Below are 12618 nucleotides of genomic sequence, written 5' to 3'. Positions count from 1 at the left end.
ACATACATATACACATTATATATATATATATATATATATATATATATATATATATATATATATATATATATATATACTTAATAACATCTATGCTGTAAGTATAAAGCCTGATGTGTAGACGTGTCACTAATAGAGATGGACGATGAGATGGAAATAATTCTGCGTTGATGCTGATTTATGCAAATGTATGCACTCTCTTTGCTCATGAAATCAAATAATTTGATATGTTAAAATTTAGTTTGGTGACTATGAATTAAATGGTACCTGAGAAGGATGAAAAGAAAAGTTTTATACATACCTGGGGCTTCCTCCAGCCCCCTTCAGGCTAATCAGTCCCTCGCTGTCCACTTCCGCCACCTGGATCTTCTGCTGAGTCCTGGTAATTCAGCCAGTTAGCGCAGTCCGGCCACATGCAGCTTCCACAGCCAGGAGCATTCTGCACCTGCGCAACAGTGCTGCGCAGGTGTAGTACGCTCCCGGTGGCGGAGTGTGTGCATGCGCACTACGCCAGACTGGCTCAAGTACCTGGACTCATAGCAGAAGATCCAGGTGGCAGAGGAGGACAGCAGCAAGGGACTGATTAGCCTTTGTTTACTTTGAGGTGGGTCCTGTCCGGCGAGATGCACAAGCGGGGCAGCCTCATAGGCAGTATTGATAGGTTTTTATATATATATATATATATATATATATATATATATATATATATATATATATATAGATAGATAGATATATATTTATATATATATATATATATATATATATATATATATATATATATATATATATATATATATATATATATATATATATTTATATTTACCTATTAACCTATGATTGCTGATCAGAGAGAATGATGGTGTTGTGATGATTCAGTGTGGAAGTGCTGCTTCATAAAACTGTGGATACAGATGCACTGTGCTATCAATAACTCCATCTTGATCCCTATGAGAAATAAGCGCTGCTTCCTTTAAACAAGATGGATAGTGATATAAACTGTGTCATATATAAGAAGTGTTTCCTGTGAAACTTATCTGCTCACAATAAACACTTTGCTGAAGGAACACAACTGTATAAAGCCCATTTTGACAGTATGGACAAAGTTTCCATGATCAAAGATGGCGCTCAAGGGCGAGTCACATGATTCGCTACTACTATATAAGCAAAAGATCCACCCATTTCCTCCTGTTGTCATGCCCTGAGTAAGGAACATGCGTCGAAACATGTAGGTAAGAGGAGCTACAGGAGGCCGGCCTCACCCACCGATCTTACTACACGCTAGCCTCTGTTGATCCCCGCTGACACGCTGCCTGGAACGCCAGCGCGGGTCGATCACGAGGCTGAGGAGTCACCGCTACTCTGCTGAACACTGCTCGCAGCGATTGTGTGAGTACTCCCGATATATGTGGTGTCTGCAGGAGTGACACAGCTGTCAGGGATCTTCAGTCTCAGTTGCATGGACAGCAGGTAAAGGGCATCTGAAACTTTGGACATTGCAAAAGCTTGGTGATACTAATGAGGAAGTTGCCGCTGTACTGGCTGAATATATTGTGCAATATCACAGCTCACTAACCCACTGCTTTGCTTGTGCTTATGATCTTATGTGCTTATGATCTTATGTGACTGGAGTCACGAAGTTTGATCTCTAAGAGATTTATATTGATTCAACCTATGGTTGTTGCTTATTACAGCTCTAACAACAAACCACAAGCAGGCCTGCTGTGAACTGCATTACTAACTTTTTGCTGAACAGCTAGCCTTATTCAAAAGCTTTTTATATTGGCCACCCATTAGAGATATACAGTGCCCATTATCACCAGGTTCACTGCTTCAGGATATATTTAAAACTGCATGTAGAGTGTATCAGCAACAATGCATGCATAATGCGTGTGTGAGTGGGAGAGGGGGGGGGGGGGTTAGGACACGCCTTTAAAACTTCTCCAATTGTTTTTAGTGTTTTTATTAATTTTGTGTGCTTTGATAATGTCTCGGAATGTCGTCCACAATAAACTTTATATCAACTTTTGGTAAGTGAGGCCTGATGTGACTTTTTGTTTGTGCTCCCAATTAAGTTCATAGTTTGAGTTGCAGCCCCACCTTATATGCTGGCGTGTACATGAAAATAGGCGTATATCTCACCTTATATGTGCACAGCATCAATATCAATCTTTTTTAGTGAGGGCCATTTTCCCCCTTGTTTTCCAATACATACTGTATTAGCAGCCGCACAGTTCGCATCATTAAGAAGTCGCCACCGAGCCAGGAAGTGTTTGCCGAGCCAGGAACAAATCACCGGGGGGGGGGGGGGGGGGGGGGGGGTATTGCTGCCAGAGACAGCCAGTGAAGCTCCTTGCTTCATACCTATTAGGACCAGTCAGACACGAGCATGGGGCCAGAGCACTGTCATTGGGGCCAATCACTGCACTCCCTCAGCAGTGAGTGCAGTGATTGGCCCCAATGACAGAGCTGGATAGAGGCTGAAGGAAGGACATGGGGGATTGGGGACATGGAGGACACAGGGGATAATGGGATGCATGTATGTATTTAACACATGGGACGAAGGAAGGACATGGGGGATAGAAGACATGGAGGACACAGAAGGAAACAGGATAGAGACACAGAGGGACTGAGGCGTGGGTCTGAATGTATTATTCAGACTATAAGACACACTAACTTCCCCCCACTTTTGGGGGAGAAAAAGTGCGTCTTATAGTCCAAAAAATATGCCAGTTTTTACTATAATTATTCATAAATGATTTAGTCAGTGTTTGCCCATTGTAAAATCTTTCCTCTCCCTGATTTATATTTTAAAATGTATAACATGGCGACATTTTTACTGCTACAACCACCAGTAGTAGTAGATATGCTGCGACTTGTGCTGACTGAGAACTATTTTTTGTTTGGGGGCAGGTTCTATCTCCAGGTGGCTGGGACATCAATGGGAGCGGCGTGTGCGCCGGCCTACGCATGTCTCCACTTAGGACTATGGGAGAGGCGAGACGTATATGTGCTTGAGGCATTCCGGCGACACGTCGCGCTATGGATAAGATTTATTGATGATGTGCTGGTGGTGTGGAGAGGTGATAAGGAGGAGTTGGACGACTTCGTGAAAACACTTAATGTCAATGATAGAAACATTAGGCTAACCTATGTGTGTGATGAGCATGAGATCCCCTTTCTGGACCTGAAAATTGCGGTCAGAGATGGGATTCTCATTAGCTCAATATATAGGAAGCCAACTGCAGGAAATACGATCCTCCACGCTACCAGCCATCACCCCAGCCACCTGGTGAGGAATATTCCCTACGGACAGTTCCTTCGTTTAAGGAGAAACTGTTCGTGTGAGGAAGAATTTAATAAAGAATCCCGTGAACTATATGTGCACCTAAGAGAAAGAGGATACCCCCATAGGGTACTCAGAAAAAGTTTGAAAAAAGCTAGAGATAGAGATCGGGAAACCCTTCTCGTATCTGGTAGGAGGGAGGGATCGAACACCCCAAATAGGGAGAGGTTTGTTACTCAGTATGGGTCGCACTGGGAGGCAGTTCGAGCTTCCCTATCAAAGGTTTGGCCTATTCTTATGGCATCCCCTGATATAACAGAAATTGTAGGGCCTACCCCTATGACGGCAAGAAGAGCAAGGAAATTAAAACACCAACTTGTGTCCTCTGAATTTAAAAATACAAAACAAAGCGAAGAGAAAAAGACCTGGTTGGCAGCTACCCCACCCCCAAAGGGTATACACAGGTGTAGGAGGTGCAAGGTATGTCCTTTTGTGCATAAAACCAAAACTTTCTGGGATACCAAACGGGAGAAAGAATATAGAATTGGGGCCTTTGTGAACTGTGAGACCACGGGGGTAGTGTACATGGTGACCTGCCCCTGTGGTCTACACTATATTGGCATGACAACCAGGACATTTAAAACTAGAATCCTTGAACACATATCTAATGTGAGTAATAAAAATGAGGACTGTAAAGGTCCCTTGAGAGAACATTATCAACAATCTCATGGAGGAAAATTTAGGAGGCAGTTTGGTTAAAGTTTTATCCTCAGTAATAAAAGCAGCTAGAAAGGTCAATATAGAGAAAGAACTTTTGCGTTTGGAGACCATGTGGATCTATAAGTTGGGGACACTATCACCACATGGCCTCAATTCTGAGATTGATTTTTCAGTGTATTTGGATCCATATGGGTAGTGCACATGGCAACATGAGTGATACCTGTAGGCAAATATCAAAACTCAAATTTGAGTTTAATTTAGTTTTGTATAGATGGTTTCCCGTTTGCTATATAATATACATGGAAAATACGAAGGTCGCTCTGTGATCGCTGTGCACTATTCATGAGGTTAATGTATGAACCTAGGTGAAAATCTGGGGTATGTATACATAAAACAACCCTGTGTATGAATGCTGATGTGCAAGAGAGGGTATATATCTAGCTCTGTCATTCTGGCCCCTTTAAGAGTCGAAAAGTGACTTAACTATGGCAACGCTACGGTCCTGAAACAATTCCATTACAAAAGTTTGAGACATTTGTAAAAATAACTGCGTTTCCTTGAAGTCTGGGCAAACTTTCCAGTAGAAAAGATGGCGCCTGTGGAGCTGTCAGGTGACCGCAGCTGAGATATAAAAGCAGAGACCATCCCCTTCTACCTTAAGCCACACCCTGAAGAAGCCCATTGGGTGAAAAATGTCGGTGGGAGGGGCTTTATGAGGCCGGCCTCGCCCATCGCTTCAACTCCACGCTGCCCCAATCTTGATCCCCGCCGGAGCACTGATGCACGGGCGCGAGCGTGTAGATCTATAAGCAACAGTCGCCGCTGATAAGACTGCGCAGCCCTTGTGAGCAACTTTCAAACAGAGGTACCGCACACCTTTGGGGGAGTAACAGGGAATGTGGAAACGATGACGCCCTAAATAAGGTTGGTGGCTATAGCGGATCTGACGCTCTGTTTATGCGGAACATGATGAAATCTATGCTATGCTGAAGCTACTAACTGCTGCTAATATACAAGGCTTACTAACTAAGCATGATGAGCTATGCAATCTAAGACTGAACCGGCCTGCTGTTTGAAGTTGGACTGTCGTTTTGCATGTGCAGCGTTACTCTAAGTGGACTGGGGATGCTGACACAATCAGTCAAAACAGTTATAAACTCAGAGACAGTGTTCTTTCCTATTGATTATTTAAGCTTGGATGTGCTCTATATTTGTTAAGCAATAGCAAAATAACTAATAAGCTGCACTTAAATGCAGAGCTCTGCTAAGTTGCCACAAAGCGCTAATTTGCTCTCCTATGGAATGATTGGCGTGTATGGGTGCATGAAGTGGTTCTTTGAGAGTGGGGGCATGCTGAGACATCTTTGAAGCTCCTATGGTTTTTTTAATGGTTTTTATACAGTGGTTTGATACACACTCCTGAATATTTCTCACAATAAAGCAATTTTTGATACTGGCAAGGGAGGCCTGGTTTAAAGAGAATCTGTATTGTTAAAATCGCTCAAAAGTAAACATACCAGTGCGTTAGGGGACATCTCCTATTACCCTCTGTCACAATTTCGCCGCTCCTCGCCGCATTAAAAGTGGTTAAAAACAGTTTTAAAAAGTTTGTTTGTAAACAAACAAAATGGCCACCAAAACAGGAAGTAGGTTGATGTACAGTATGTCCACACATAGAAAATACATCCATACACAAGCAGGCTGTATACACCCTTCCTTTTGAATCTCAAGAGATCATTTGTGTGTTTCTTTCCCCCATGCACTGAAGTTTCAGGCTGCTCTTTTCTTCCTGCAAACAGCTTTGCCCTTGTTTGTAATTCTTTAGTATGTGAAAGCCCAGCCAGCTCAGAGGACGATTTATCCAGCTTGTAAAAGATAAGCGAGAAGAGAGAAGCTGCTCTAATCTAAATAACACACAGGCAGTGTGCAGAGAGGGCCTGGAAGGGGGAGTTCATAGCAGAACCACAACACTGAAGAACTTGGCAGCCTTACAGACACAGGCTGACAAGTCTGACAAGAGAGAGATACATTGATTTATTACAGAGACAGTGATAGTATAAAGTGCTGCAGTAAGCTAGAACACATTAGAATAGCTTTTGGAACTTGTAGGATGATAAAAAACAGGATGCAATTTTTGTTACGGAGTCTCTTTAACTTTTTTCATGTAATGGTGGTTGTAGCAGATTGAATATCTAGTTGAAGGCCCACACATAATTGGAACTGCTGCCCAGAGGGTGCAATTGCACACAGTGCAGTCAGTTCCCAGTTATTTTGCCTGTAGGAGACCAAAGTTTTTTCTTGTATTGACATTTTTACTGCTGGCAGGTGATCTCTGTGGAAGGAGATGCTGCTTTTTTGGCAGTTGGAAACAGCCATTATTTCCCACAATGCAACAAGGTTCGCAGTGTTATGTCAGTACCTAGGTCCTGACATCACACTGTGGGAGGGGTTTCACCACAGTATCAGCCACACAGAGCTCCCTGATGATCTGTCTGAGAAAAGGTAAAGAATTCTCATGGGACAGGGGGTATCAATTACTGATTGGGATGAAGTTCAATCCTTAGTTACAGTCCCTCTTTAACGGCTGCTAATGTTATCCAGTGAAGATGCTAATTTGATAAATATTCACTAAAATTATATAATTTTCTTAAAAACTACTGCACATGTAAAAGACCTTGCAGGTTAAAGCACAAACTTCGTACTCCCTACTAGGGTAATAGCAAGGGAAGCCTCAATAGGAACCTGAGGCTTCCTTCTCTTAAAGGGAACCTAAACAGAGGGATATTGATGTTTCCTTTTAAACAATACCAGTTGCCTGGCAATCCTGCTGATCTCCATGGCTGTAGCAGTGGCTGAATCACACACCTGAAACAAGCATGCAGCTAATCCAGTCTGACTTCAGTCAGAGCACCTGATCTGCATGCTTGTTCAGGGCTATGGCTAAAAGTATTAGAGACACAGGATCAGCAGGAGAGTTAGGCAACTGGTATTAATTTAAAAGGAAAATCCATATCCTTCTCAGTTTAGGTTCCCTTTAAAGTGAATGGGAACCAGGTTTTTTTTTTTAATTTTTTTCATTTCCAATAGCTTATTATGTACCTATTTCTTTCCTGTGCTGCTCAGTCCCCTTATCGTGTGAATTGCTGCAGCCTGGCACTCAAAATCTCATTTATACTTATTTGACCAGTTCGGTCGAATATACAGTAATGCTGTTGGGAGAAGGCAGAGCTTATTTCCACTACTCGGTCTCTCCTCAGTCATTCATTTCAATAACCTCCCCTTTCCCCGCCCCTCTGAGCCGCCCTCCCGATGACGTGCAGCTCCCTGGTCTCACTCTCAGAGCGGCGCATAGTGATGCTGCACAACAGGCAGCGCTGACAGCAGAGGAGAAGACGCATAGTTCTACTCGGGGAAAAAGTTATGAGTAGAGCTATGCAACGTTTCATGGCCGGGTACTGCTTCTCGTGCGACTTTTCCAGCGTTAGTAAAGAGGAAGAGGCTGCTGACCCGGAAGAGAAAGGCAAAGGTCAGCAGCCATCTTGGGTAACACGGGCATCGGTGCTGGGTAAAAGGAACGGATCCAGGGGCAGGGGAGTAGCGAAAATACAGTAAGGAGAATGCTATCTTCATTTTGAACATGTCCATGTTTTTTTTTTTTTTTATTTCCATTGGCTTTAAAAAGAAACCGTGACCAAGAATTGAACTTCATCTCAATCAGTAGCTGATGCCCCCTTTTACATGAGAAATCTATTCCTTTTCACAAAAGATCATCAGGGGGCTCTGTACGGCTGATATTGTGGTGAAACCCCTCCCACAGGAAACTGTGAGGACTATGGTCCTGGCAGTGTTCTGTCTGTGAACCTCGTTGCATTGTGGGAAATAGCGGTTTACAGCTGTTTCCAACTGCCAAAAAAAAGCAAGCAGCTTCTCCTTCCACTGACATCACCTGCCAGCAGTAAAAATGTCACCATGTGATAAATGTCAGAATGTAAATCAGGGAGAGGAAAGATTTTACAATGGGCAAACACTGACTAAATCATTTATAAATAATTATTGTAAAAATGAAGCACTTTTTTACTACATTATTTGCACTGGCGTTCCTCTTTAACCACCCTGGCGTTCAATTTCCCCAGGATTTCTGTGCAAAAAGTGTTTCAATTAATTTCCAACTTTTTTTTTTTTTTTTGCAATTTTTTTTTTTTGTAAATTGAATTCAATACAGGTTATTGTATTGAATTTGATTTTTAAAAAAAAGGGTTTTCTGCAAGATGTTGATGACGCTGTTGTCATCAACGCCGATGACCTTGGTGTCATCAACGCCGATCAACGGGGGACATGTGATCGCCGAGGGAGAAACAAAATCCGCCAAGGGACATAGAAGAAGACACTGGGGAAGCTATCAGAGGTACGCGACGAGGGATCAGCACGCCAATGGTGAGTATAAGACCCAGATGTATAGGTAGCCAGATGTATAGCCAGATGTATAGGTTGCCAGATGTATAGGTAGCCAGATGTGCAGCCAGGTATATAGTGAGCCAGATGTGCAGCCAGGTATATAGTGAGCCAGATGTGCAGCCAGGTATATAGTGAGCCAGATGTGCAGCCAGGTATATAGTGAGCCAGATGTGCAGCCAGGTATATAGTGAGCCAGATGTGCAGCCAGGTATATAGTGAGCCAGATGTGCAGCCAGGTATATAGTGAGCCAGGTGTTTAGCCAGATTTATAGGTTGCCAGATGTCCCCCCCCCCCCATCCTAGCACGCTGTGGGTAGTGATCTGTGCTACCCACAGCGTGTAGAACAAGCATCCAGCCACCCTAGGGAATCTCTGGGCAGCCAGCGGGGCAGAGAATGTGCAGGGGTTCCCCCTTGTATGCGGAGGCTATGTGAAGGGGGATTCCCCTCTGTGCGGGTGGGGGATCCCCTTCAATGATGGCTATGTGGGCGGGGGATCCCCCTCTGTGCGGGTGGGGGGATCCCCTTCAATGATGGCAATGTGGGCGGGGGATCCCCCTCTGTGCGGGTGGGGGGATCCCCTTCAATGATTGCTATGTGGGCGGGGGATTCCCCCTCTATGCGGGTGGGGGGGATCGGCACAGAGGGGGATCCCCCCCCCCCCACATAACCATCATTGAAGGGGATCCCCCTCTGTGCGGGTGGGGGGATCCCCCTTCAATGGTGGCTATGTGGGTGGTCTATCCCCCTCCAAACCCTCTCCCTCCCGATCCCCCCCCCGTCTCAGCCCGTCGAGTAAATGGGTGTACTCACCCGAGGGCTTTCTCCAGCGACGGCGGCAGCGCCCTCCCTCCTCCATCTCCGAAGTCTTGTTTGCCGTGCAGTTACATTACGAGACTTGGTGTCTTCACCAAGTCTCGTAATGTAACTGTACGGCAAACGAGACTTCGGAGATGGAGGAGGGAGGGCGCTGCAGCCGTCGCTGGAGAAAGCCCTCGGGTGAGTACACCCATTTACTCGACGGGCTGAGACGGGGGGGGGGGGGGGGGTTGGAAATCGGGAGGGAGGGTGTTTGGAGGGGGATAGGCCACCCAAATAGCCAGAGGGGGATCAACCCCCACATAGCCATCATTGAAGGGGATCCCCCCACCCGCACAGAGGGGGATCCCCCGCCCACATTGCCATTATTGAAGGGGATCCCCCCACCCGCACAGAGGGGGATCCCCCGCCCACATAGCCATCATTATACAAGGGGGAACCCCTGCACATTCTCTGCCCCGCTGGCTGTCCAGGGATTCCCTAGGGTGGCTGGATGCTTGTTCTGCACGCTGTGGGTAGCACAGATCGCTACCCACAGCGTGCAGTCAGGCATCCAGCCATCCTGGGGAATCCCTCTGATGAGAAAAAAAATGCAGCCGGCGGGGCAGAGAAACAGGAAATCTCCCTGTCGGCATGGACGAGCTCAGTTCGTCATTACCACTTTTTGCAAGTTTTTGCTGGACAAACTCAGCTCGTCCATACCGCCAGGGAGGTTAAGTTAAAGAAAACCTGTACTCAAAAAAAGTTCCCCAGGGGGGTACTCCCCTCTGTAGGGAGAAGTCTCTGGACACTAGTGAGGCTTCCCCCGTCTTCCTGTGTCCCACGGTGGTCTCGTTGCAGTCCATGGAACGCACAGGCGACAATTGTCGGGCTGTGCAATATTTACCTTTTCTGGCTCCAGCAGGGTGCCGTTGCGGCTTTTCCCACGGAGATAGGTGAAAATAGCCGATCTCTGTCTGGTCCGCTCTACTGCGCAGGCGTAGGAGACTTGCGCCTGCGCAGTAGAGTGGCCCGACGGAGATCAGCTATTTTCGCCTATCTCCGTGCAGAGAGCAGATACTGCACCTGCACTGGAGCCAAGAGGTAAATATTTACATCGCCGCCGCTCCAAGAGGATTTTTGCCGCCACCGTGGGACCGAGGAGGACGGAGGAAGCCTCAATAGCATCCGGAGGCTTCCCCCACCCGAGGGGAGTACCCCCCAGGTGAGGTTTTTATCATTACATATTTTCTTGAAGTATCTTCGGTTCGGGTACATTTTAATACCAGCTGAACAGTAAATATAGTCCATTTTTATTACATAGTTCCTCATTCCTTATTTCTGGAAAAGGAGGGGGGGGGGGGGGGGTTTAATGGTCTTATTTTTTATTAAACTTATGACAGCACAGGGACCGACCGTACATCCGCTTTACCAACCCGGGTACCATTGCAGCGTGCAGTGACATCGACACACATTTGCTCCCCAGTAGTGCAGAGGGAGATAGAGGTAGCCTTCTCCCCCTCCAGTCAACCTCCACACCACAGCAACATCTACTTTTGACCCTGCTGCAGTGATACCGACACAACCATTCCCCCAGCAGTGCAGAGGGAGATAAAGGACACCCCTCTCCCACAACCACTGCCACTATCCCCAACCCATCTCAGACAGCCTGCAACCCCACCAACATATCCACCTTCCCAGGAGGTGTAGGGGGAACTTTTTTTTACCAAATTCCTCTACTTGCCCCATCATCACAGAGGGACGGATTGAAACCACAAATGGAAAACTAAGTCTTAAGGCGCGTATAAAGGCGTCCTTTTTCAAACTATGGGTCGTTAGACCCGCCAACACCCCATTGGCGGGTCTGACGACCACCCTAGTCGTTCTAACGACAGTTGCACGCGAGTACAAGCGGGTATCAGTCTGATGACAGCTTGTACTCACATGCAACTATCGTCAGAACGACCGCCCTGTGTACGGGTCTGACAACCGGTAGTTTGAAAAAAGTGTGGCGTGTGTACGCGCCTTTAGGCACCAACAGGGGGGTTAAAAACCTCAAAAAGCATTTCCAAAGAAAGACACGATATAACTAGTATAATACTGCAGAGGGTTATGACAGTACACAGAAGTCTCCAGTGTTTGCTTGTCAACCACTGTATAGTAATAAAGGGAATGGGGAAAAGCATATGTACTTTATCCACACTTCTGAAAAAGACACTTCTCATGGTACAAAGGACTACAAAGGACTCAGGTTTATTGTATCAAAATATAAATAATTAGGATAAACGGATGCCAAATGGTCAAATAAAACACACACAAAACTTATTAAAAATGAACATGATTCTTCCCAACATCTAAATGTGTTACACCCACATGGTCTGACATGAGTCAGCAGTTACACCAATGATATGGCACCTACATAAATGGCTTTTTCTAACAATGAGACTTGAAATAAAGCATAAAGCTACTATAATACAAAGAAATTAGAATAATAAATAATTACCTCACTGCATGACAGAAATACATTTTCTTTTCCAGGACAAGCGGCAACACTGTTGACATAGCTGGAATGTGCTAAAATAAATAATATTAAAGTTCAGCAGAAAACATGACACACATTTTTCATAATGAGTTGTAGAGATCTATGACCTAGTGGAAGATACCTTACTCATAAGCAAGTATAGTGCTACACTCCACGCAAAATGAAAAATGCAAGAGCTTTACCTGCATCCCAGTCAGACCAGCTCTCATTAGAGAACCTTCTGATAGTTGTGAACACTGATGTAATAGTTTGCATCTTCTTCCTTCCAATTTATTCTGACAGAAGAGGGGGACAGTCATGTACAGGAACAGTGGAAAAACTAATTTAACAAAAACAAAAATCCCAACAAAATATAGGTGGTCCACTGCTTACAAATAGGTTCCATTCTGGGAAGTTGTTTTTAAGTCAAGTCACTTGTTATACATACTGGTACGTATGGTTGAATTTTTCTTTCAAACAACTTTGGATTTTGACATACAAAATGTTTTTGGGTTTATTTTTAAGTACTTTAACTTCTTGAGTACCGCACGCACTTTAACACTGCGTTATGTGGCCATTTAAAGGCTACCTGAATCCTTTATGGGCCTTGGTTCACGTAGCGCCGGTAAGACTGCCGAGCGTACCCAGTGCACAACAACATTACCAGTTCCAACACAAGCAGAGTACTGCACGTTTGGCAATTAGCATGACCCGTGGTACATTGGTAAAGCCTGTTACTATAGCAATGCTTGTGTTTCCCATTAACCACGAGTTCTGCTGGCATTAGAACCTGTAATACAGCCATGCGCTAAAAGCGTACAGCAGTCTAACCAGAACTACGTGAA

General features: G+C 45.1%; 1 protein-coding gene across 1 annotated transcript in view; it reads right to left on the bottom strand.

Moving 5' to 3' along the window:
- WDR77 (WD repeat domain 77) overlaps positions 1-12618 on the bottom strand; it is a 348371-nt gene that overhangs the window by 208131 nt on the left and 127622 nt on the right. The window contains exon 4 of the mRNA XM_068269747.1: positions 11756-11826. Coding sequence (XP_068125848.1) covers positions 11756-11826 — 71 coding nt within the window. The remainder of the gene's footprint in view (positions 1-11755; positions 11827-12618) is intronic.

The sequence above is a fragment of the Hyperolius riggenbachi genome, chromosome 2, assembly GCF_040937935.1.
Source record: "Hyperolius riggenbachi isolate aHypRig1 chromosome 2, aHypRig1.pri, whole genome shotgun sequence".
Lineage (NCBI taxonomy): Eukaryota > Metazoa > Chordata > Amphibia > Anura > Hyperoliidae > Hyperolius > Hyperolius riggenbachi.
Note: the sequence above shows the minus strand (reverse complement) of the source record. Positions and strands in the feature narration are given on the sequence as shown.